The sequence below is a fragment of the Coturnix japonica genome, chromosome 2 (genome assembly GCF_054131305.1).
Source record: "Coturnix japonica strain WE chromosome 2, WE-NBRP24, whole genome shotgun sequence".
NCBI classification, from domain to species: domain Eukaryota; kingdom Metazoa; phylum Chordata; class Aves; order Galliformes; family Phasianidae; genus Coturnix; species Coturnix japonica.
This window is the reverse complement of record NC_140664.1, coordinates 116714228-116741227: the sequence shown is the minus strand read 5'-3', so window position 1 is coordinate 116741227 and position 27000 is coordinate 116714228. Positions and strand designations below refer to the sequence as shown.

The window sequence follows — 27000 nt, the reverse complement described above, 5'->3', positions numbered from 1 at the left end:
CTGAAAAGAAATAGCCCTTTACAGGCTGTCTTCAGTCTGTCCGTTTTTGTTGTAATATATGCAAGCTGAAGTTAGTGATGTTAAATGCTTTTGTTAAAATATTATTGTTTAGTGTGTAATTACGAACTTAAACATTTTCTAGATTATAGAATATGTCAGCTTGAAATATTTATGTTCAGAAATTCCGTGTCATAAGGCTCCCTGTTTTCTTCAGTGTGGTTATGGTAACAAAGCTTGCTTTAAAGGTTACAGCTGTTAATCTTCAATCCCAATGGTAATGAAATGTGATTAGTTTGTCAAAATATGCCAGAGCACACCCTACCGGTGGGAGTCTGGAAGGTGCAGATGCCAGATCATGCATTGCAGCCTCTGAGAATGCATATAAACAAGGGAAAAATAAATAGCACTGTTCAAGACCATCCCTTAAATGACACTGCAGATGAGTAACGATGTTACGGCGTATTGCTGATAGGATGCATGACTGGAGACTGGCTTAAGCTGCACACTTGCTCTTACCGCTGCAGCCGGTGGTCTTTATTACCAGTACCCTTTCATTCTTACACTGAAAGTGAAGAACTAACAGTGAGTTTGTGTGTTTTTCAAATGTTAGTGTGGTGTGTGTTTGGTCGAGATGAAAAGCTAACCATTTAGTAAGCTTTAAAAGCTCCAGGAGGCAAAGGGAGAAACAGATTGGTTAAATTATATGACTTCTTTTTCTTATTTTTATTTTGCATCTTTAACAGCTGTCCTATGTAGAAAGTCTCAGCCAAACAGGACTAAACAAACCAAAATGTATTGAAAACTGCACTGGCTAGACAACACTGTGAATCTTCCAAGAGCTGACTTAACTTTGAATTCAGTTTAATTCTTTCCTTGGATGTACTTCCACAGTTTTCCAGTATTCGCTAGAATGAACAGTAGCTCATTTCATGTCCCAGAGTTTTTAAATAGCAACTTGGATCTTCAATTTTAAGTATTAGAAGGGGGAAACAAACTGTCTGGGTCCTGTTAATGATTTCTGTACTCAGAATGAGCTATGAGGGCCAACAGTGGAAAGATTCCAGAAGACCATCATGTGCTCAGCTTAACAAATATCTGTCTTGTCTCTAGACCTCTTGTCTTCATACAGTTAACACCAGAAATTCTGTAAATAGAAGTTGTGTTCACCGTGCAGCAGGAAGGAACAGAATAATCGCTATACTGCTGAGGTCCACTTTGACCATTTTCTTGTACCTTTCACAGTAAAATCGGATATGTGACATTTGAGCTGATTTGTGTCTCTTAAAGGAAGCGCTGATGGTTCAAAACCTCTAACGATTAGCCTCTGTATTTGAGTCACGCTTATACAAATGTTTATGTGGTTACCATTTGCAGATTCTTAAAGAAAGCCTTATATGTTTCAGCGAATCTAGATTGTAATGCCTGAAGCTTTGGTTGGTTTTCCAATGGTGCTGAAAAGGCACATTTGAACAGCAGCAGAATAAACAAAGGTATCAGAGTTAAAAAGAATAAGGTACCCCAAACTGGTGGAAACACTTGAAAGTAGGAGCCATCATTTCTCTTCACTGATTCTGCTTGTAAGTTGGTGAATTCTCCTTAAGCTTGCCTTTTTGTTTCTTCTTTTTTTTTTTTTTTTTTTTTTAAATTGTAAGCCCAAACATAGAACAGGAGCCTCTTGTGTTGGCTCTTTGAGAAAGTAGAATCCTCTGCAGAAGGGTCAATTTCTGTGAGTAACCATTTTTGTACCTACTTTATTTTCTTAATGCATTCAGTGTTGACGTTGTCAAGATGAAGGAAAAGGTGGTTCGCCACTTTCTTCTTAAGGCGAACCCTGTCGTAGTCTTAACTTTTCAAACTTCTGTTCTTGTGACTTCACCAGAGTTGAGTCTTATCTCTCAGAGATTTGGCAGGAAGTGCAGAAATCTGCCTGCTGTGAAATCTGTCCTGTGTTCTGGATGTGTGTGTCTTTAGTTCCAAGTGTGCCTAGTAATGATCTGCAAAACACAAAAGCGTCTGCAGTCATAAAGAATAGCTGGATTCTATAGTTAGCGATGATGAGAGGGTGGAGTTGTGGAGGTTTAATTTTGCATATTAAGAGAACTAAACTGTAAAGCAAATGAGGTGGGACATTATAATGACTACATACCAGTACCTGTATTAAAAATGTGCTTTGTTTCTTTGCAAATTCTGAGCTAATAGTGAAACTAATGCGGTCAGCATTCCTGCCAAGAATTGTTTTAAAGTAAGATAGATGCTGTATGCACAGGTTTTCAGTAACTGCTTGTACAGTGAGAAGGCATTATCATTACCACTTGTAACTCTCCTCATGTGTAATGCATATTACTGTGTTAATTTATATTTTTTGAAATACATAATTAAGAGCCAATTTGATTCCAGGATCACTTTATGCCAGTTGCGGTGTTCTGGATAAAAATATCCTCCTGTTATGTGTTGTTATGTGATTACTGCTGCACTGAAGCTTTTATTCGGAAGAAATGTGCTATGCAAGGGTGTTCGAAATTGCCTGTGATAAAGGAATCGTTGTGGTAGAAGCAAACCATCATAGCGGCTGAACTGTGAAAAAGGCATCTTGTTTGGAAATCAAACTTAATTAAAAAAAACAACACTCTCAATCTCTAGTAATATAACTGCTTTAAATTTTCAGACAGTGGGAGTAGCTCACCGTTGCCCAAGTATGCCTCATCTCCCAAACCAAACAACAGCTACATGTTCAAACGAGAGCCCCCAGAGGGATGTGAGCGAGTGAAGGTCTTTGAGGAAATGTCGTAAGTAATGCCTTTTATATCAGCTGGTATCTGCAAAGCAGTAAACCTGTTTACTGAGCCCATTCAACTGCAGATGAATAAACTATTCCAGCTGATGAGTTTTTCAGGAGCAAACTATCCTTAGTTTGTACAGAAGAGAAGTTGAAGTGTTCATGTTGGTTTGAAGAGGAAATGGAGTCTTTTATGCTTGAACTCTTTTTGTGTATTTATAAAAAGGCAAGAAAAATCCAAGCGGAAAAGATAAGGTACATTTAATTTCCTAAGCGTTTATAAACCTCACTTTCATATGCTTGTATTAACTTTTGTAAATGTTCCTTGTTTGACACAAAAACTCTCCTTGCCAGAATTTTTATCAGTTTTGAGCATAGGTTGCATTCATATACCCTATGGTTACAATTGTGTTTAAAACACATAAAATGACTTGAAATCTATATATTATAAAGAGTTTTTAGATGGTTGTATACTTAAAGACATAGACTTCGCTCAATAGTTTTGCTGTTGAGCAGGAAATCAGAAATTAAACTCTTAGACATGGTGTCCTTTTCCATAGACTCAGCAGTATTAGAACATGTGCTGTCAAAGTTGCATGCTTAGCTCCTGTGGAAGAAAAGAATGAAGGAGGGGGATGGTTCTTGCTCTAACGGCATTCATTGCCCAATGGATGGTGAAGGAGCAATGCTGGGTTGTGGAGGAAGCCTCTGAGCAGATTACAGAATATGGGAAAGGAGAGGTCAATTTCATGGAGTTCCTTAAAGATTTGATGTGACTACACGTGTTGTTTCTGCAGTGCTATTGTTAAAGAAGACTTTGTGTTGTTCTAAATTACCATGGCATTTTTTCATGTGCATATGTATTGCAGATTTTTCTCACTGGAAAGGTGCATGTTTATCCAGTAACGATGTCATTTTTGTGATGGCACTGTTTTTAATGCTGTGGATCAGTTAGCTGACTACCAATATGGAAGATGTTTGCCCCTCTGTCCAGTTAATCCCATTCCTTGTCATTCACATTTTAGCAACCTGTAGAACCACAAAGTTCACAACATACAAACATCTCAGTTGGACGAGTATATAATCTTTTTTCTTGTTGTAGGTCTCGTCAGCCTGTCTCAACCCCTCTCTTTTCATGTCCTGACAAAAACAAGGTTAATTTCATCCCAACCGGATCAGCTTTCTGTCCTGTAAAACTTCTGGGCCCCCTACTTCCCGCTTCAGACCTGACACTGAAGAACTCTCCAAACTCCGGTCAAAGCACAGCTTTGAGCAGCCTGACTGTTGAGCAGCTTTCGTCTCGGGTCTCTTTCTCATCTCTGTCGGATGACACCAGCACAATGGACTCTACAGAGGTCTTGGTACAGCAACCATCCCAGCAGCAGCAGCAGCCTCTCCTGCAAGAAATTCAGACTGAAGAGCATTCCTCTCCTCAGAGCTACGCGCTCATCTAGACCAAGGTGTGGAGCAGGCCTCTGCCCCAAAGCAAGGATTGAGGAGGTAACGGTTCAGATACATCTGCATGAGGTGGCGACCTTTCAGAACAAAGTGGAGTACTTAGCAGCATTCTGAAAAATATCTCAACGCTGTTCTTGGCAGGGACAGAATCCATATTCAGCATCTTCTGTGAGAAAGCAGTAATGCCTGCAGAATCCATATATCATTAAGCGTTTTAAGTGGAGACTATGCATTTCATAGTATGTTTGACCAGATTAGTACTGTGTCCTGTGTTCTGTTTCAAATTCTACAGTATAAATAAGCTCTCTCTCTATATATATATTAAAAAAAAAAAAAAAAAAGAAAAAAAGTTGCCTGTCTGAATAGAAAATGTCTTGCTGTGTTGTGTCCTATGGAAAATACTGTACTTCAGGATTATGTTTACAATTGATCCAGGTGTTTATGTTTCTAACTTCTGTAATACACACAATGCAAAAAAATATTAAAAAAAAAGAAGAAAAAAGAAAAAAAAAAAAGAAAAAAAGAAAACAAAAATGGCCACAACAGTTGCACAGTGCCCACCCTATGGCCTAGCTTCAGGTACTTCTCTCGAAGTGTAAACTCAGGTAACTTGGAATGTATATCATATTGGGATATTAAATACTTTACAGCTACAAAGCTAAAGAGGGAACATCACTCTTTTGCCTTTCCTTGTTTTATGCATTAATATTTCCTCATTACATTCCACTTTCTTGGAATAAGTGCATTCAGCTCCAGGTGAATGGTGACCCTGGACGTGGGTGAACGTGAGGAGAACCAGCAAATCTGTGATGTATATCACTTTGTCATGTGCTTACAAGCAAAAACAACTGTTGCATTTACTGTCATTTCAATATACGTAAAATGTGGCATTTAAAGGTTTCAGGTGTTGCTCGGTTAATGACTGTTAAACTGTTGCAAATAAAGTGTTCAGTACTAGGCTGTACATGAGAAACATTCCATGTTGTGTGTGAGAGGATTTTGAAAGACAAGAATGTTTTTGTTCGAGGACAGAAATTCTTTCAGGTTTCACGGCGGGGTGACGGGGATTTCCTCTCATGTTTCTGTTGGCAGTTAAGGATGTGAAATGCTACTGTTACTGTCTAAAAGTCAAATTAATGTTTAGTTTCTCTTTTGGAAATGCTCTTTTCATTTGCTGGTTGGAAATAGGTTTTCAGATTTTGTCGAGCAGCGTTAGATGAGCAGAATTTTATTTATGTAGTGAGTTAATTGTGTTTGGATTGAAGTCCGCAAGTAGCAAGTTGGGTGTTTTAAGAGGGATGGGGAAAACAATAGTTTTTAAGTTCATGTTCCTTAATCAAAGCTTCCCCCGTAACTTTTGCTTACTTTAAGCTGTACGTGTAAAAGTGTGTTCTCCCCCCTCCTTAAGTATGAATTGTAATAATAAAAAACCCAACAATCCTGGTTTTGCAGGCTGGATGCTTTCTTGAAATAGCGCATGGCAAGAACAGGTTAGCGGTGCTCTTCTGTTGTACCGGAACATGAACAACATTGCTTTCAGGGGTAATTTCCTGTGATACAAAGAGGACCCCAAAGGCAAAATAAACTTGATGTTCTTGCTCCATTGCTTTCAGCTCAGTGGAATTACATTTATGCTGTCTGCTCCTAAGAGAATAAAGCTCACCTTTTTCCAGGAATTGAAGAGATTAGTAGCCTGCAGCTACTGAGCATTTAAAGTTGCTCCATTATTCTTTTATTTCTTTCCTACTTTTGGAGATGAGAATGGAGGGGAGTGAGAGTGAATAGCCAATAACTGCTCGCTAAATCCATGCTTTCTTTGGAGATAAAGCATGGTTTCTTTTTATTACCAAGGTTTTGTTAATACTGCCTTACAAGGTGGAATTTGCAGCCTATAAAACAGTAACTGTTTTTTGGCTCCCCTGCAGAAAACATGAGGAGAGAGGTCCGCCTCTAACCATTTTCACGTGAAAAACCTGCTTCAAACACAACAGCCATCTTTAACCCTACTAATCTCAGGCCTAGGTGAAAACACTATATATTTTATAGATTGAAGATAAAGGGGAGAAAATACTCATGATGTAAGTATTGGTTCCTTTTGATATTTTTCCTTCTAGATGAACATTGCAGTATGATAACCTTTTTATGCTCTGGTTATGTCCAGATAAGAAATCGTAGTCTTGGTTGTTGGTGTTGGATTACCGGGGGATACGATGAGTTGTTTTTAGATCAGCAGTGAACTCTGTACAAGAATTGCAACACCGTTGTGTACTTCTTTTTTTTTTTTTTCCATGAGAAACTAAATATTAATTGAATTGCACATTTGTTCTCAGCAGATTTGAAGGTTTTGTACCAAATGCGTTAAAGCGAAATGCTTTGCCATGTAAATTTCCCAGCAGTTGTTTATCTCTATTGTATTCTACATCCAGCTGTAGAAACTTGTCAAATATTGTTTAAAGTTTTGTACATAGTCGTACTGTTATTTCTAGCCACTGTGCTGAACAGTATTCAAGTTATCACACAATATTGCTTTACACAAGGAAATGTGTGGCTTTTGTTTTGTATTTTTTTCGGTATAGAAGTTCCTGTGTCTTATTTAAATAAAAATTATAGTTTAAAAAAAAAAAAGGTGGTGAGGACACACAAAAGCAGTGGTCTGTTTGTTTGTTTGGGAAGCTGTGACCTCAGAGAATAAGATTAAAGATTCATATTGATCCAGATATACATCTAGGCTTGTGTCAACCACATCTCTTTGTGATTCCTGTGCTACATCACCTTACCCGCTGATTTTTGCATAGCACACTGTTCTGGGGAGGAAAAATATCTAAAAAAATAGCCAAATACGTGAAAAAGAGCATATTTTATTGTTACGCGTAATGAGCTCTTTATTTCTTCAGAGCATAGAAAAAAAATCAGTTAAGCATTATTGGAAATTCAGAATCCACTGCTGTGTTTGTGGAACGGCCAATTTCAAGTTATCTGTTGAGTATTATGAAAGCCATGAGAAGTTTCACATAGTGAAACTAAACGAAAACCCTAAAGGATGTGGTATAAATCTACTGACAGTCTTGGTTTCGTGTTGTTTTGTATGAGTCAAATGGTTGTCATTTGCCTTGCAAAATAATTCTTTCCAGATGGGGAGGGGGAGGGGGGGAGGAAGAAAGAATAATATTTAGATACATGTAAATCCTCTGCAGTCGGTGTTTACTGAGCAGCACTATGGCAGTAACCCATAAGAATGGTTCAGCGCTTATTGTCATGAAGTAGAAATCTGGGTTTTTGGCATCCCAAAGATTGCAAGGTTTCCATGTGACTGTGAGAATTGTTGGCTGGAAACTTTAGCGCTGAAAGTCTGGAGCTGCAAAGGCTGCAGTGTCATAGAGTCATAGAATCACCAAGGTTGAAAATGACCTATAAGATCATCCTGTCCAACCGTTCACCTATCACCAATAGCTCCCACTAAACCATGTTGCTCAACACAACATCCAGTCATGTCCTGCCCTGCTGTGGCAATGATTGGTGTGCATCAGTCCAAAACTGCTTGGTTTCTGTTGTTTCATTGTAGGCTCACATGGCTGACTAGGAAAAGCTCTGGCCATTCTGCCCTCAGGGTTGTTTGGCTGCAGTGGCTTCAGCTTGTCCCGGTGGGAGAGGACATCCTCTCCTTGAGAACTGCTTTGACAAAAGCACACAGCTCACCCTGGAGAGATGTGATACAACTTGAACCACGGGTAACATCTTCACCATCCCAACAACTGCAGTTCTTCACCTCTGTAGGTTCTTGTGCAGCTTTATAATTAACTGCATGTTCTCCTCAAAGCCACAATGACAAGCAGTCAAAAGAAGTGCTGAGAACAGAGTGGTAATGAGGTAATTTTGCCGCGTGTCCCCATTCATTTGATGTCAATGTTGTTCTTCCAGTAGCTCTTCAGAGGCTGTGGAGGATTGGGAGGCCTACATTTGCTGGGTAGGGGCATCAGATAGCGACCTGCATGTTTTAGGAAGCAGGGTGTTGTCAGTGAAATGATTTATGGCTTCCTGATGAATGAGCTCTTGGGGAGGGCCAGATAGCTGCCCTCAAGAGCCTGAATATCTTCACAGTATTTAACCATGGGCCTGAGATGATATAAAATAAACACAAGAATGGAATGAATTAGAGATGCTGGCTGACACTGCTGCAGTTGCAAAGACCACCGAGGGTTTGCAGATGAGCTCCCGGTATCACTGTGGCAGTGGGTAGGTATGTGGATCGGTTACTTGAGGTAAAATCCCAACAGCCTGAAGAGGAAGGGTGGCCTGTAGAAGTATAAATCGATGGCTGCTGTAGAACAGTCTGGCTTACATTGCAAAACACAGCACTGCAAACAGAAATTTGAAGCTCCACAATTGGGAGAAAATAACCGTAGTTCCGGCCATGTGCTTCCAGAACCTAAACAGAAGGAAAAAGTGATTGAAGCTGGGAAAGTATGTTCGTTAATGGGCTGCACACGTACAGCCCTTCCTAATGTGGTGCTTGGCTAAAGGAAGCTGTGCGATCAAAGATCGTCATGCAGTTAAACTATGTATATCTTCTCTCTGTTTGCATTAGCGTAACCGCTCCAGGGAAAGCAGTTCAAGAGACTGTAAAAGGCTGGAGGAGGTTCAAGGAAGGGCTATAGGAGTAAGTGAGGAACTGGAAAAAACACAGCAACATTTTGGTTTTAACTTAACAAATGATGAGTGATTTAGCTCCAGTTGGTAAATACCTGCATAGGAAATGATTAGTAATGAGCTGCTTGAATTCAACAGATGTGGAATGCTACCAGGGACAGAAAATGAAGCTGGTTAAATTCATAGGACAAACGTGGATATTTTAGCAGCTGGGGCATCTCACAGAGGTGGGTTTTCAAGGATGGTGTGTTTAATGAGTTGAGGTTACAAAGAATGTGGCCATACAAAAACCAGTTCTATAGACTTGAAATGTTACTACTGTGTAGACTACAAAAGTGAAACGCAATGGCCATGTTGGGCTTTTGACCTTTAAAGACATTGAAGAGGTATTTTTTAACTCCCTGTGACATTCTGATGTTGCTGGAAAAAGGGCATCCTGAAATACTGTTAAATGAGGGAATTAGTGCTTTTTAAAAACCATCTGGAATATTATTCAAAGATTATTTCTGGCTCATGAAGGATTTTGGTTTGTGTGACAATGGAATGAAGCCTCCGGTGCTGCGGAGGTGGTTGATTACCTTTAGAGCTGTTTTCATTTCTGTCAGCTCCTCCGTAGCGCTGTAATTTTGGGCAGATGGAAGAAACTGGTGAGTGGGCGATGCCTTTTCAGAGCGCAGCGGGTCACAAAAATAACACGTCGCTCCATTAGGGCAGATAGGAAAATGCTGATCGTGAAGCAAGAGCGAAGTTTCCATAGCCAAGGCCTCCAATGTAAGTGTGTGAATATGCAAATAAAACTGATAATTCAGCAACAAGAAAGAATAGCAATCGGATCAAGCTGGATAGAGACATCACTCCCCTTCTAGGACCTTGTGATTTTATCTCAGGTTGTAACAGGTTCTGATGTTAAATTGGCTGCTTTCAGCTGTAGCCTGGAAGAGCTGACAACCTGGGAGAACAAGAAGTTTTGTCATCTTTTATTCCTTCCCGAATTAGACAGTGCTTGTTAACAAACCACGACTGTTCTAATAACTGCCTGTAGTACAAGATGACCTGGTTGTGGTTTTTGTTTTCCTTCTGGTATATGCACATAGTGAGGTGTGCAGTTAAACTCTGCAGTGATTTGTACAGCTGTTGGCTGGGAAGTTGTGTTTGCTTGGGGATGCTGTGGGATTTTGGTGGAAGTTCTTTCACCAAGGAGGACAAAGCTAAGAGAAGCAGATCCTCATTAAGGTCTGGTGCCAAGATGGCGGGCGATGCCATTACTCCTTTCAGATTTTTGTTTGGATAAGAATTTCTCACCCTGCCTTTATGATGCAGAAGTTCCATACAACTGGTGGGATGGTTGGGCTTGTTAAATAGGGAAGGGAGGAAGAGCTCTTGTGAAAAATGAGGGGGTGTTGCCTTTGGAAATGAAGCCTTGTTGTTAGGAAGCAGAGAAACGAATGACCAACTGTTCTGGTGATTCCTTTGGATTACCTCTAACTCACTGCACCTTCTGAGAAAGCTCTGAAAAATATTTAGCATTTCAGTGTGCGTGGATACCTCATTCAGGACAGGACCAGCTGGGTTTGGAGTCTCTGCAGGGATTCAGGCTCCATCCCTCCAGACAACATACTCTGGTGTCTGACTGCACCCAAAGTGGAAGATGAATGTCGTATGTTTGAATGGTATTCCCTGTATTTCAGTTTGTGCCCACTGCCTCTTCTGCTGTTAATGGGCACCACCGACAAAAGTCATGCTCCATGTTTTTGACGCCCCACTCCCTGCCTCCCTTCAGAAATTTATGGCCGTGGATAAGATGCCACTGAGCCTTCTATTCTCCAGGCTGAACAAGATCACCTGCTGCTGCTTCCACCCTTTGTGCACTTCCATTTTTTGTTTCAGTTTTGTTCAGCCATGCACCCCTCCTGCCATTGTGCCTTGATTTCCTGCTTGCTGGGCTGGACTATCACTGAGCTGAGAGCAGGCGATCCTTGAGAAGCACAGCCTGTGTTCCTGGACTCTTCCAGGGCTGTATTGCAGGCGGGTGCTCCAAACAGGTGCCTGAAAAGGCCAAAGGGTTTTTGCTTTATTTTCTTCTCCTCCAGATCCTACACTTCTCCACCTCATGGTGACTTCAGCAAATGTTGCCCCAGCCTCCACACTCCCAACCAGTCCTTGTTTGTAGATACAAGGACCCACTCTCCGACTAACAAAGTTACCATTGCACTCCAGGATTGACTGTGCCCTGCTGGGTTGTCTCTGCAGCAATTTGAATCCCCCCTGAGAACATGAGGCTTCTTCCAGTTGTCGTGGGTTATGTTTCCCCTGTGGAAAGGAACTTGCTTTGTTTTGGCAGCGCTCCCCATGGAAAGGAACATGTTCTGTTCTGGCAGTGCTGCACAACAGGAGGACTTATTTTAGGGCCATAAAAGCACTTTCCTGTATCTTAAAACACTTCCCTTTTTTCACTCGGATAACAACTATCCAACAGAACAACACAGTGTACATCAACTTCAATTAAGCCCTCTATTAGATACTCTGTGCATTCAGAGGGAGCGGAGGGGGAACTCAAAGCACTTTCAGGCAAGCTGTACTGTTCATTAAAAGCAGCCTCAGGACAGGCTGCTCAATCTGCTCCTGAAATCTCAGGTAGAAAAATGACCCACTGTGGATTTCTCGAGTTTTCTGATTGCATTTAATGTTTGCTAACAGTGTGGGCTGTTAACATGGAGGGGAGCGGGGATAATGGGGTGGATTTGAGGCAGGCAGTGCAGCCTTTCTTCCTGAACGTCTCTGTTTGCTTTTTAATCCCGTTTCCCTTTTACTTTGTTTTGGCAAAGTTCCCACAGCTTAAACAGTGCTGCAGGCCTGGCAGACACTCTGAGGTCCCTGCAGCCTTCAAAGCGCAGCAGTAACACTGAGAAGCAGCAAAGGTCAGCAAAGCCAGGGTACCCAGATCAGATCCCTTCAAAATGAAAGCAAAAGCCACGAAGTGCACAGCGTGGGAGTGAGTAGGGAGAGGTAGAGGTGGGTGATGGGAAGATGTTGTTCATTTAAGGATTTCCTTGATCATTATTTCCCTGCATGAAGAACAGCAATGGTTGCGCACACTTGCATGTAGGCTTTGCTTGCCTGTGCTTTGGTGACAAACAGAGGTGACCACAGCCCCCATCTGATGGCTGTGGTGTCACTGCTGCTGCTCCTCACTGCCACGCTGGCTCTGGCTTAAACACCACTCCCCTTATTTCTTCTTTTTTGGTGATCTCTGTCAGATCAGAGCCATTACAAGCTCTTCTTTAACAGCCGGACAAGTGTCTGCTGTAAACCATGGTGTGGCTGGTGGGAGGGTGGCAGCCTGCATTTAGATTAAGGGTTGGGATGCCCCTGGACCTGAACCTTGGGCAGGATACCATGACTTAGCAGTGTAGGAATCAGTCTAAGCATACATATATAGCAACATTTGGGAATCAGTCTAAACCCTGCCATCTTTAGATAGATGAGGCCACCTCTGTCAGACTTTGCTATTTTGAATCTCAGGTACTTGAGTTCGATGCAGGCTGCCTCAGCAGTTATAGCAACAAAGCAGTTACTTCAGTGCCCAATGAATTTAACTTCTGTGTTTCGTGTGTCAAGGATTATGAGGATTGCACTTGGAATAACTGTAGGGTTATTGTTTTTTCTTGTTTTTAATTTGCTGGATCCTGCTCCTGTTATGTTCAATGTACATATTCCCCTCAGCCAGCTGTTATCTACTGACATAGGTGGAGGTGAAACAGATGATTTCATTGTGTAGCACATTATTTCCAAGCCTGTTCATGAAGCATATGGCTTCCAACACCTGTCCTGGGGCCTTTCCTACTGCGTTAATAGCTGAGGAAGCACAAAACAAAAGCAACACCCTACAGAGCAGGTCTCTGGGGACTTCTGTTTAAAATGAAGGGACACTGAGCTCAGTACGCCCAGCTGTACCCAATGGCTGAGGCTGGTCCGCAGCCATTTCTTCACCCCTGATGTATTTGTGTGGAGTGTTGATTACCCCATAAATATTTCAATGCAACCAAAGTAAACAAAGCCAGGTAGAATGAGTCATATCTTCGCTTCTGGGAGATGTATGTGGCTACATGGAAGTGGCAGCCTCCTTGTATCATGGTGGGCTCTTATGCAGGCAAATATCTTGTTCTACTGAGCAGGAAAATTAGACTGGTTTATAATTAGTGAATAAGGGGAAATGTCAGGGTAACGCTTAGGAGAACACTGTTAATAAAACACCCAGGTAGAGCAATGACTGCTCTAGGGATGCTGGTTACCAAAGGCAAAACGTGCTGTCCCTGCCCAGCCTTGCAGGCCATGCTGCCCTTGTCTGCTGCTGGCAGCTATGCACCTCAGTTGCCCTAAAGGTACCTGGGTCATACCTGGCACACGTTAATGCTGCTGCACTCACAGGGCCAATAATTAAACTCAGCCAGGTAGCAGAAAATGGGAATTCCTGTTATTTGAGGGTCCTTTGCTCTTGGGCTGAGGCACAGATGTTATGACTACACAGCCACGGATCCAGGTCCCCGAGTTCTGTGCTGGGCTGTTGGTGGGTACTGCTGCTGGGGCACCTGTGTACAGCCCCGGCTCTGTGCCTGCACTTTTGGGTTCGTACACTTTCCAGCGTCATCACAGAATTATAGTTTGGGTTGGAAGAGACCTTCAGGATCATGCAGTTCCAACCTCCCCACCATGGGTGGAGACACCATTCACCAGACCAGGCCGCCCAAGGCTCCATCCAAGCAGGCTGAGTGAGCAGCAATGCAGGCTGCCCAGCACATGTGGCTTCCCCTGACCACCCAGTTTCTCCTTAGCTCCTGCACTGTGCCTCCCTGGCAGGTGGCTGCTGCCTGCTGGACAGAAGAGGAAGGGAGCTGGAAAAAGAGAGGAGGCACACCAAGGTCTTGCTGTTACTCTGAGTAATCAATTAACTGAGTTAATCAATTACCACTGTTTTCATCCGCCATAGGGGTTCTGCAGCTGTTTTTATTTTAAGACAATCCACTACAAAACAAGAATATGCATTTGGAAAGAAGCATATTAAATCAGGATGAACATTACGTGTGTAGAACAATCAATCCATACGCCAGAATGATTAGCTACCCTGGTGCCCCAATTACTGCTGAGCCTGTACACACACCACAAAAAATCCTCTGACAATGGCACTGTGGCCTGGAGTTGCTCTGCAGCTCAGGCTGTAGATGAGCACCTACCATACACACTATGACCAGTGAAGTATTGCATCCAACTTTGCAATTAGGATTTCTGCCACCCAAAAAATGCCTGTCTGCAAGGTGTTTTGTTGGTCTGCTCTTATTTTCTGAAGTGAAATGGTCATGATAATAACACACTGTACACAGAGGTTTCGACTGCTTTTCTTTAAGCAAAATTAATTATGTATTAAATACCTCCAGCTTCTTCAATTTAAAAGTGTGAAAGAAATGGCATAGGCAGAAAGCTAAAAATTCAAAGCTAACTTTAAAAATATATAATACAGGAAGATTCATAACATGGACTGCTCAGTACTAAAGTTTAGGGGATAAACCTGCAGCTGTGGGTTCTGTCACGATGAGGGTTTGGAACGTGTTTAGCTGAACCTGTGCCATGTCCTCAGTTTTCCCAATCAAGACAGAAGGGTTTGGTTTGTTTGTTTTAAGCATCCTGGTAGTCTACAGTCTGTGACCAAAAAAAAGCACACATGAGAATTTTTTGAGTCTTCTTTCTAACTCCAAGTACAGTTAATGAGCTGTTTTGAAGTCACTATATCCTCACCTTTGCTTTCATCAGATCTGCTTTAGTCATTAGCTAGAATAGATGGCCCATGAGTGTTCTAACAAGTATCAGGACAAACAAGTATCAGGACATTTTGCAGATGCCTTCCTTACTGCCACAGACGATGCTCAAAGTCAGGCTGCACCCCCACAAAGCTCCAGGAAGCTGCACATCTCAGGAGAGACTCCACAGGTGGCAGCTGACTGAGCAAGGAGCCATTACCAAAGAGCAGGAAATACCACCCTTCACAAACAGGAATCCTGTCTGCAGGAGCCTCCATGTCCTATGACCGCACAACAGGATTGCACCACCCAGCACTGGGTACTCTATAAGATCAGGCTATCCTCTAAGCGTGAAAATATGCATAAACAGCATAAATGGCAAAAATGGAAGTATCATCTTCCATTTCTGGTCTTCATGGTTATGTGGCACCTTAAGCAGGATTTTGAACGTTATAGATTTGTATGCAGCTGTTTAAAACTCACTGTGGGTTCAGCCAGCTGGATCCCAGTTGGTCCTGCCCACCCTTCCACCGGTACCACATGGCTTTTTGGCCCGAATACTCATTCGAGTTGCTCAGTGCCGCCATCGGATCATGTTCTACTGAGCTTAAGAAGCAGCCCGGCTCAGTTAACTTCTGTATTACACAGTTACTTTGAGGTGTGAAGCACAGGAACTTAGTTATCTAAAAGACCCTGAGGCAAGGATTAAGTAATTGAGCACACAGCCATACAGAGGTGAAAACCAGCTGAATTTTAAAAGGCCAAACATAATAAATCACAAAGCAAGCCCCATACAGTACACACAGCAAACATGCTGAACTTGCAATATTAAGCAGCTGCTGACGCATCTTTTATACCTTCCTCTGCTATAAAGGGAGAGTTGGGAGAGAAAGAGACACCAGGTAAATTCACGTACTCTTATTTTCCTACCATAGCACTACTCTGAAACAATGCGAGGTAATGCTAAAAATCATCAGGTACTGCCTAAAAACCAGCTACCTGTAATCTTCAGATGCTTGTTACATAGCAACTACAGCACTCCACCAACTCAACCAACACTGGGAATAAAAGGACTTTCTTGTCAAAATCATTTTATTAAAGAGTTAACGTCACAACAAGCTCAAAGTAACACATGCTTCAGAAAGAAATTTGATGAAAAATACTCTGAACAGAAACATGAGTGTTTTGAAGGCAATGGTAAATCATCAGTTGCAAGGAACTTCTGCAAACAGGTGCAAATTCTGTTGGTGCAATGGGAAAAAAAAGTCAGAAAAGAAGATCTCTGGCCATTCTGGTAATAGAGTTTGTCTAAGAATTTAAATCAGGAAGGGCACAATTTCCATGGCTGCACACACCCAGATGTATTTCTTCAGTAATTCGCTCCAGCACAGATTTTTCATTGTGAGTACAACAAATTTAGTTGACATCCAAACGTAGCAGCAATATCTATATCTATATTACACACCACAGATGTTTGACTCACGAAGCCTCCTCACTTACATTATTGTTTTTTAATTTACTCAAGAAACATCATAAAAAAATAAGTCTGCAATTTGTATTTCATTCCAGTGTGAGCTCTGCATCACCTCAGGCAAAGACAGTGTTTCAGCAGATAGATAATCTAATTTGGCAAGAAATCTGCCCTAATTCTTAAACTCATTTTTGTAAATCCATGTAGAAAATAAATGCAAACTCTTTATACAAAACAAGAGCAAATAACTGTACCTATATAAAAGAGGACTTTGATTTGTTATCATGGCACATACTTTAAAGTTTCACAACAACATACTAATTTTAATTCAGTTTGTTTTTTGTTTTGTATTTTAAACCCAAAAATGGTGTTGATGAATGGAAGAATGTGAGTTACCAGAGGCAGCTGACTCATGCATTAAGCAATTCATGTTCTTTATCAGTTTTCCCAACAGCGTCAGGATTAGATAATGGGTCAAGGTCAGCAAAGAGGCTGAACCAGGCAGTCAAGTCTTTAGGATTCCTTGTAGGTTCTGGGGAAAAATAAAAGAATAAATAAGTAAATAAAAGTACAAACTTGGAGTTCTTTCTTGTCAGCTATTTCAAAACAAACTGACTGAAAGTTTGGCCAAGGTCAAACAAATCCCATGCTGTTGTTTCAGTTATTACTAAGGGCACTTCTGACATGAAAATCAGAATGAGTGATTGCATTTTAAAGCACTACTTTTAAAAGAATATGGAACTACATTAAGAGCACATGTTTTACATCTGCCTGTGTACTTTATACTCCTCCTGCCACGATACGTACAGGAACACTTTAATTAAAAATAGTCTCTGTCTAGTGAAAGGTATTTCCATAAAATCATAGAATCCTTTGAGTTGGAGGGGAGCTTTAGCTGTCACCTAGTCCAACTCCCCTGTAATGAAAAGGGATACCTACTGCAAGACAAGTCACTCAGGCTCTGGTCCAGCCTGACCTTGAATGTCTCCAAGCAAGGGTCATCCACCACCTCTCTGGGCAACCCGTGCCAGTACTGCACCACAGTTATAGTAAAAAAAATACTCATTCCTTATTCCCAATCTAAATCTACCCTTCTTTAGTTTGAAACCACTTCACCTGTCACAATAAATCCTGCTAAAAAGTCTGTTCTCTTTCTTCTTGTAGCCCCCTGTAGATACTGAAAGGCCACCATCAGGTCCTCCTGGAGCTTTCTATTCTCCAGGCTGAACAGACTCAGCTCTCTCAGCCTGTCCTCATAAGAGAGGTGTTCCTCCCTTGGATCATTTTTGTGGCTCTCCTCTGAACATACTGCAACAGGTCAGTGTCTCTCCTGTACTGAAGGCTCCACATCTGGATGCAGCACTCCAGGTGATGTCTTACCAGTGCAGAGCAGAGGAGCAGGAGCACCTTCCTTACCTTGCTGGCTACACTTCTTCTAATACAGCCCAGGATATGGTTGGCTTTCCGGGCTGAAGGCACGCTGCTTGCTCATGCCCAATTTCCCATCCACCAGTACCCCAAGTCCTTCTCAGCAGGGCTGTGCTCTATCCTTACATCCTCCAGATTGTGCTGATACTGGGGGTTGCCAGGACCCAGGAGCAAGACTGAATTTGTTGAACCTCACGAGTTTCACCTGAGCCCTGTGCCAGAGACGTGTACCTGTGTGTGTAAGACTACTTGTGTATGCATCTGCATGCCTGCAAAAAGCAAAAGCTAAGTGGAAGCAAACTCTACTTTCAACCTTACAGTCTAACGGGTCTGAATTCCCCATGCAATATCATGCCCCAAGCACAGCTTCTAGTATAAGGGTAGATGTTTTGATTGATATAAAAAAAAATGTGAACCAGGAATATGTTAAATACTAAAAGCAGCCGGAATACTGTATGTCTACATGAAAATACAAACACTGAGGTAAGGCAGACTTTCAAATTAAAGAGGAGGTGACTCTGGCTGTTATAAAGATGGTACATTGGAACAAGCTCCCCAGGGATGTGGTCTTGGCCCCAGCCCGACAGAATTACCAAAGCATCTGGACAGTGCTCTCAGACATATGGTCTGACTTTTGGGTGGTCCTGTGTGGAGCCAAGACTTGGAATCAATGACCCTTACAGGTCCCTTCCAACTCAGGATATTCTATGATTCTATGATTTTTTTTGGAGATCCCATGCTTAGCAGGCATTGTGTTCTTAGCAAAATAAGATGTACACTTGTACTCTTCTTGTACTATTCTACTAAAAAAGACAGTATTGCACAATAAATGAAAACATTCTTTAGAAATAAGGAAATTATGGACAAAATACGCCCTGCTTGGCATTAATTCCATCTCTGTGTCTGCGAGGCTAGAGAACCTGTCACTTTCACAGACGCAGATTTAAGAGTAGCTGAATGTTCTTTGTATTTCAGGTGAATGTATCGCAGCTGAGACATTCATTTTGCAGCCAGTTCCCAAAACATCTAAACTGTCTTTTTCTGCTAGGCTAAAAGCAGTCATTTGTTTAATCCGGAGAGGCAGGGGAAGGAATACACAATGCTCCTTCCTTCTGCACTGACCGTATCTGATATAATTTCTGTTTGACAGTGAATGCACAAAATCGGCCACTAACTGGAATAAGGATGCAATGCATTCCTGGTTCCCCTATCCAAAAAAACCCTAGTCAAAATCAGCAGGGCTTTGTCTCAGTAAACAGCAGGACTATACTCTTGGCTCACTTGCCACAAGTGAATTGTTTCATATAGACAATTACTGATAAGATGCATGTTATCGATTAAATTTATGATATCAGCTCTTCTGCCTTATCAGTAGCCTGTACTATAGCCTAGAGCCTGAGAACACTCTTTAGCTTAGACTAAGTGCAAGCAGATGCTTTTCTGTATGACTCAAAATTGAAACAGAAGAACAAACTGTAGTGTGAGCTCCCTTGTTATTTGGTACATTACTCTTTGGACATACCACTAGCACTGAAGCCTACAAACAAAACACATACACACTAACACTATACATATAATCAACATAGAGCAAAGCAGTAGCAACAAAACTCATGATGTGTAAACAGTAAAAAAACAGGCTTTATTACGGTAGATTAGGTGGGAAAACTAGAAAGATATAAGTAAGTCACAGTTAAAGAAGAAAAGCAAAGCGTCTTAAAAACTAAATGACTTACCACCTTTCATTGGTGTCTTGTTAGCATTCACATTCAGGCTGTTCGGTTTCTGTGCTGGCTGTGGTATAGACAGAGGGCTCCCACTGTTAGCTGCCCACCCTAAGATTCAATAATACAGCAGCAGCATTAGTAGTAAGAATTACCTTGTCAGCTCCAACACTTCACACTCTAACAGCACAGTGCTCACAGCAGGTGATAGAGCACAGTATTGTTTTGGTTACGGCCTTTTGTATCTTTCCCCATATATGAGAAATCAGCAGTCAGATTCTGCAGATAAACAACATCCTTAAGAAGAGAGCATCTGTGGATCAGCCTCTTCATCTCCAGTTTCAAGGAACTGTACAGTTTTCACACCTTTAACCTAGCTAAAGGAGGATTAGGCTTTTATGCGTCTTTTATCCAATCACACTTAATATGCCAGTATGGTAATGAAGTCAGCCATAGATGTAGAATGAGGACAATCAGCTACACATGGGCAAAAACATTTGGTATAATAAACATTTTTCACATCTTCCTTTATTTTTACAGTTCCAAAGACTTATTTCATCAACTGTTCCAGAAACAAACACATTTTGAGACTCCGGGTTATTTAATGAATTATGGAATGATTAATTCTGAAGAAAAATCACTTGTTGCCAAATACTCTGAAGAATTAAATTCTAGATGAACTACTTAAAAAAACTACTTAAAGAACTACTTAAAACCCATCTAACTTAAACCTTGGTTTTAATTGAGGATATTTTAGTTATCCTTCATTTATATGATTCTTCTCACCAGGGAGAGAGCAACTACGTGGAAAAAAAGTTTAACTGGGTATTCACAATTTATTGTTCCTATATACACATTTCATAACCTCAAGATAATAATGACAACTACATGTTGAAGATGGATGACCCATGCTGGCAAAATGAATTAGGGACAGCATAGCAAGGAAACATAGGAAAAATGGTCCCTGGTTTAAGGTATGTAAATTTTTATGCTTTATCATATTTAGAGGACTGGAGGTCATATTTCTAACACCAGTAGTAGAATACAGATGTGTGTAGCTTGCTTCTTTTTCTTATTTAAATGCTACCTCCTTTAAGTGTTGCCCGGTCAATTATCCATCCACCTCAAGGAACTCGTATATCTAATTCTGCAGTATCTGAAACAAGATATTCATCTATACACATGGTTAGCATTTCCTTGTTCAGCCTCTTTTTCTACAAGTTCATGCTCTCACATCCTTTATCTGTTCTCGTCTTCCTTCCTCCCCTTACTTTCTCCATTTTTGAGACCACTGTCAGATACTGAGAGCTGCTGCAACAGCCATTATGTTACAGAAACCCTTCCTTCCTCTAACAGCTTATTCTCATCACCCTGATCTGGCGTTGACTATAAAGGGCTCAAGGCCCATGCTGTGTTATTAAAAGGAAGCAAGAAGAGTGTTTCTATAAAAATCACATAGATCAGAAAGGGAATTTTAAGTCACAAACATCCTTTGTATCTCTGAGAAACCTAAAACTTCCTGAAAATCTGGATGCAGAGGGATCACATACTTTTGTTCTAGTCAAAGGCAACAAAGGCTTACAGGCCAGCTTGTGCCTCCTGACAATGTGATTTTAAGAGTTTAATCTTTCAAATAACAAAAAGTATGGCATTAACGCTTCAGAGTGACACACTTTTTCAGATGCTTTCTCTGCTTATATGACAAAACAAAAAAAAAAAAAAAAAAGAAGGGCAGAGGACACAACTATAGAAAACCGTAATGCTTTCATTTGCATGCTGATGTATTGCAAGGAAGTGCTTTATATGTCGTGGATGGCAATGGATAAAATGAGAGGCTTAAATGAACCGGGCCAAATCATAATTTCAGAGCAATGAATGGGAGTGCTGCCTGGAAAGTTTCTGTGCAAGTTCCACTGCCTCCTGTGAGCTCAGGAACAAACCAATGTGAGCACGCATCATTGTGCCTGGCAGAGCACGGAGTGGAACACTGTGGGGCACTTGGCTGCTTGGACCATTTGACTCTCTGAGCTGCGACCTGGTGAGCAGTGTGCCCACACGATGCTGGGCTCTGGGTCTCTCCATTACAGCACAGGCAGCTCAAGCACCATTTAGAATGCAAAAAAAACTAACCCTAAAAAAAATCCAACTGAAAATGTTCTGTAAAATAGGCAATGCTTTCATTATGAACTTCTGGATCCATGCAGGCAATGGGAAAGATTGCCACAGCATTCTTATGAAATCCTTTCATGAATTTTGTTTTCACCATCCGCTCATGGTGAGCTGCAGAGAACAAAGCCTGTGCCTTTCAAAACCAAACTGCAGTCTGTATCAGTGTGGCAGCATTTGCTGGCCCCACACTTGTTTTAGTTCGCCTTGTTCACAGGGCAAATTCATTCTGTGACTAGACAAAAGGTTATCGCTGTGACAGCAAGGAAACCAAACAGCTTGCTCTTCAGCGAGCTTCTTTACAAAGTTACCACAATTAAATTTAGAAATGGAAACAGTAAGCTGCACATTTTCTTACCAACTAGTAGATGTGCATGTGTAGGTGATACAAAGAGGAACTCTCAGTGGGGTAACTATGTAAACATGGCCATAAACATGAAAAAGAAAACTGCAAAGCTGTATCTAGAGTGGGTTATCAAAGACTCACTGGGAGCATGCTTTGTTTTTGATATTTGTATATATATTTAGACATTTTAAAACAGCACTTGGTAGTCCCATAGCAAATCAGAGTCCCATTGTGCTAGATCCTGTCTATAAATACAGCCAGAGAGGACTCAGAGCTGAGAATTCCTGACCGTAACAGTTTACAACCTGCATAGCACTGTGCCTGTTTTACAGATTAAGATCTAAGGCAGAGAAAAAACAAAGCCTCAAAGATTTATGAGTGTGCTTAACATAAAATAAGTAAGTAATCCCACTGAAGTTAATAGAAAAGTTAATGTGCTTAAAGTTAAGCATGTGAGTTTTAAGAATTTTTATGGTCTTAAGGCCAAATTCACACAGGAAGCATGCACCATGTAGGCTCTGCTGCAGCACCTCACACCGAATAATTATTAAGCAATCCCATTAATTAGGGAAAGAAAGAAGTACATCACAGTGTACATACGTATCTCAAATGTCTCAGTAAAATATCCATAAATCATATATTCTAATATTTTTGTTTAGATGCGTTTATTCTGCAGTTAGTATATTTTTCTATTCTAAAAAGTCGCTGCTCACAGATCTGACAAGGTCATATGAAAGAAGTGCCATGAAATGAAATGCAGTTTCACAAGAAATGAGATTTCACGAGATATAAAAAGCATACAATTTCACCTTCAGATAAAAAAGAAAAATAATGCATTTCACTTGACAACTAGACTCAGCCAGGAACATGATGATTATCAGATCTCATCATTTGAGTCCATTATCTGTGGCTTTTCAAATGCCAGTAGATCAATCACTATTATCTTCTTCCAAAATCTTGGAAATTAATTTGAAAACATCAACACATTTTATTTTTCTGACACGTGATTCCATGATGATATTACATTGACAGAACTATTTTTCTGTTTCTAATGTTTCTTGAATGCAACACCCATGACTTGGACAGCCAATGTCACGGTCGCATGCAAGTGGAAGGAATAATAACAAAACAGATACTCAGCTGTCTGAATATTTAAATATATATATGTGTGTGTGTGTGTGTGTGTGTGTGTGTGTGTGTGTGTATATATATATAATATTTCTCCTTGAAAAAACATTTACAGTTAAAAACATGCAAAAACCCAAGAAATGCAATTCTTATAATATATACATAGCTATTTTTAGTCATTTACTTAAAATCTGTGTATGTCCTTGCATCAAAAAAGGTGTTTTTCGTTGTTCCTTTTGTCCCTATTCCATTTGACAATGCAGTGACCAAGCCTCATTATTTTTTATGTTCCTATTTATTTTATGTAGTCAATTCCTACACTGTTCCAGTCCCTCTTCACTCTATTAATCATACTCATATATGCATATATCTCATCATAAAATTGCACAGCATTACAAATGTCATTTGCTCAGTTCCCATCTAAGTGTTGAAGTCAGTGAACCAAAGTATCTTGCTTGTGCCGGGAGGAAGGAAAAGTAACTGAATTAATTACCAGGTAACTTTGACTTTCTTATTCTTGCCAAAATGGCACAATGACATCCTACATGATTACACAAGTTTCCCAGGTTCCCAGAAGCAGTCTTCAGGATGAAACCAATCTACTAGTCTTCCTACAGCACTCTTCTCCAAAGGAGATGAACATCACTGTTGGGACAGGGCCCAAAGCAGCATGAGCTCCTCTAGTTTTCACTGCCCTACACAGAAATCTAGGCTGGCAGCTAGAGATGGTGGGGAGGACAAAGGTAGGTGCTGTTCTCTGGTTAACCATTCTCCCTCCCTCTGGCCAAAGAAGCAGTGGGAAGGTTTTCCACTAGTAACCCTTCTTCCTTCCCCTGTCTCACTGCTTAAAAAGCTCAAGAAAGAGAATAGCATAGAACATAGGGGAGAGAGGGAGTTGTTACTTGTATCAGTATACAGATTTGCAGCCTACAACACAAGTTCACCAGTATGGTTGCTAGGAAAAAGTACTCTGCTCTTACCTCACCTATATCCCTACCTGACAGCAGTGTGGGATACAGAAAATAGATGCAACTGATTTTCACTACATTGTTTAAAAATAGTATTTCCAGACAAAATACTGTAATTGTTTTTGGTTCTTTGGCCCCTTAGCAAACAGACACAGCAGCCGTGATTTAAACAGTAAAACCTATCCAAACATATTTTCTATTATAGAAAAAATGTGTCAAAGACCTGCAGAACATTTCAGGAATTATAATGAAAATACTCAAGATAATTATTCTGACTTCACGTTTTATAGTAATTCCTTCATAAATATGAATGCAGACCTAGAAAAAAATATGTTTGTTCTTTTCCAGGTCACACTTTGCTTCAGCATTTCTGCAGCTATGAAACAACATCACTACACTTCTAAACAACAGAAAGCCATATTCTGAAGCCTGAAAGCAGAAACAAAACGATAACATAACAAGATGAGCTCTTACCATGTAAAGATGACTGCAAGTCATTCATATTTTGGTCTAACAGTTGAGAAGGCAAATAGCCTGATGGAGTTGATGGCACAGCTGAAGTGTTATCCCCATCTCCAGCTGAAGAGTTCATGGCAAGATCAGTAACCTGTCCAAAAACAGCTGTCCACTCTTTACTGAACTCTCCCTCTTCCAAGGAGGAAGCATTGAGGATCTCATTCAATAATACCATGTCATCCTTATCACTAGGTTCTGATTCCAATGACTTCGCAAACTGATCTTTTGATGCTGTCTCAGAACAAAACAGAGAGAAAAGGTAAATCAGTATTAAAACAATCAATGAATGGAAGCCACATTTTTAAGATTTTCAGTCTTGTTTCTACGTATTAACTAAGACAGGATATTTTTTTCCGTGAATATTTGTCATTTTCTCTTTTAGAACTAATTCTCTTGGACACCTAAGCTTGTAGTTTATGCAACAAATTACTCCTGATTACCTTAGATAACAGTACTGCACTTCAGACTCGCTGTCCATTAAAAATACTACAAGCCTGCTTAAATATCTACTAGATACTGCACCAAAATCAATACATAGTCTAATACCTAAAAATAGAGGAGGAAACTACTTAGAAGTATTATATAAACTACTTTTTAAAGTATTAAATAAACTTTATCTCGAAACAATCAGATTGATACAAATGGAAAATAACTGGGAGATGATTCTAGAATTCTGTGAGAACAGACTTAAGATAGCCTTTATAATGTTCTATTCATTACTCACAGGGATACGCTGTTCTTCTCCACGGGGTGCTGTTTTATCATGTAACTTTTGAATTCTCATATCCAGTAAGAACCATAATCCTTTCCACTAGCTTACATAATGCTTGGAAAGTGAAAGAATCATCTATGAATGCCAAGTGTTATTTTACCTGGAAACATTTAGAGTTCCACTGTGGGAGCAAGTGGAGGACAAAAATGGTGGTTAACAATTCTGATGTTATGTTACCAAAACCCAGATCAGTTTATCTTAACTACGCTCATTTCAAACTTGTGGTAAGGCTCACAAATAAATTCAGTTTTCCAAATTGCTGGTATATCAGCTAAACGCTCCAAGTTTCATACAGCTTGCAGCGATTTTTTAACACTGGTTGAGATAAAAGACTGATGGTGGCACAGTGGTTGCTACCAGAGCAACAAGTCATTTGATTTAAATGCAAGTTCCCTTCCCAGGAAAGTTCCCTTTTAATAACTGCAGTAATCTATAATGAAATGGCTCAAGTTGAGTCATAGGAGAAAAAAACAGCACAACTGTTTTAAAAATAGGCAGATAAGTCAACATAGACACCAACATAAACAAGACAACACATAAAACAAGGGTTTTTTAAATTGCTGAAGTCAACACTGAGGCTGAGCTCCTCTCTAATTCACATTTTATATTCCTTGACATGAAAAAAAATTGGAACAGAAATATTAGAAAGAAGTCAATTCTAATGTTCCCACTAGAGTATAACTAAAATACCATAGAAAACAACTTGTTCTCATTAATATTGAGGTGCTTTCCAATCTTGAGATAAATAACAAAGAATGTTAACGTTCTCCAAGCACCTACAATTCCCCCGAATCTATGTCAGATCAAGCAGCAAGGGTACATTCTTACATAGGGAAAAGATGCTTGCTGTTTCAAAGATGTGTAAGAACTGTGATTTCTACTGGATGGCACCATCTCAAATCTGCTTTCAGTAGGCTCCTTCATGAACTTGGAAGGCTTGCAGAGGGAGACTCAAAGAAGGTATCATTAAAAACAGTATACTACCAACACTAATCACAAATAATGTTTACAAAATATGCTACAAAAATTTGGCAGCAACACAGCTTAGGGGAAAAAACTGCTTCATTTGGGTACCCCATTGCAGAAGTACCATTTCTACTGGGAGAGAAAGTAAAACATACAGCTTTACACTGCAGGAGCACTTGAATCTTGCAGTACTTCACATAACCAGGAGAAATCAGAAGAGTGACAAATTTCTTATCTCAGCAGTCTTTCTGGTTTTCCTGGGGAGAGAATGCAGACAGAGTAGGGGATGATAGGGTGATGCCTATGCTGAAGCTACCTCAAGTAAACAGCAGTAAAGCTCTACTTGTTCGCAATAATGGTTATCTTGAAAATAGTCTTGCTTATCAAGATATTACTCATGCAGGATCTGTGCTAGATTACTAGAACTAAATGGACTTTCTCACCTCACCTATAAAGCTTCTATTATTTCTTTTCCCATTTCTCTGTTTTCACTGTCCGTTTTCACAGTTGAAACTCCTTCTTCACCTTCACATTCTGCCCTTAATCTTAAAAATACCCATGAAAAAAAACAACACAATTTTCCAGGAAAACACTAAAAAACCCAATGTCACAAAGTTCTTTTCTGTGTTTGTTTGAACAAGCATCTAGCAATACTCATAATCCTTTGCAAACATGCCTCATTTTGCTGTTATTAAAAAATAAATAAATAATTAGGAAGAGAAATTAAAAATGCTTATAATTATATGTGACTTGAAATACAGGATAAAGACTAGCTTCCAAATCACACACAAAAGTGTACCTCTAGTTTTACTAGTGTAGTTAAAATAGCAAAATACTAATTAGTC

The 27000-nt window shown here is 40.4% G+C and overlaps 2 protein-coding genes across 25 annotated transcripts in view; one reads left to right on the top strand and one right to left on the bottom strand.

Annotated features, from left to right (window-relative positions):
- The window catches only part of GLCCI1 (glucocorticoid induced 1), a 50409-nt gene extending 43530 nt beyond the window's left edge, over positions 1-6879 (top strand). For 7 of the 9 annotated variants that reach the window (XM_015853592.3, XM_085538570.1, XM_085538572.1 and 4 more), the window contains 2 exons: positions 2666-2786; positions 3879-6879. In XM_015853592.3, the coding sequence (XP_015709078.2) occupies positions 2666-2786; positions 3879-4230 (473 nt within the window). In that variant the 3' untranslated portion in view covers positions 4231-6879. The remainder of the gene's footprint in view (positions 1-2665; positions 2787-3878) is intronic. The other 2 variants (XM_085538574.1, XM_085538573.1) reach the window with 1 other exon arrangement.
- Positions 6880-15747: 8868 nt separating this feature from the next.
- ICA1 (islet cell autoantigen 1) overlaps positions 15748-27000 on the bottom strand; it is a 66651-nt gene continuing 55398 nt past the window's right edge. For 4 of the 16 annotated variants that reach the window (XM_015853584.2, XM_085538583.1, XM_015853589.3 and 1 more), the window contains 3 exons: positions 24376-24648; positions 19306-19404; positions 15748-16676 (listed from right to left, as the gene is read on the bottom strand). In XM_015853584.2, the coding sequence (XP_015709070.2) occupies positions 16555-16676; positions 19306-19404; positions 24376-24648 (494 nt within the window). In that variant the 3' untranslated portion in view covers positions 15748-16554. Of the gene's footprint in view, positions 16677-19305; positions 19405-24375; positions 24649-25141; positions 26413-27000 lie in introns of those variants that run through there. The other 12 variants (XM_085538578.1, XM_015853582.3, XM_085538582.1 and 9 more) reach the window with 8 other exon arrangements.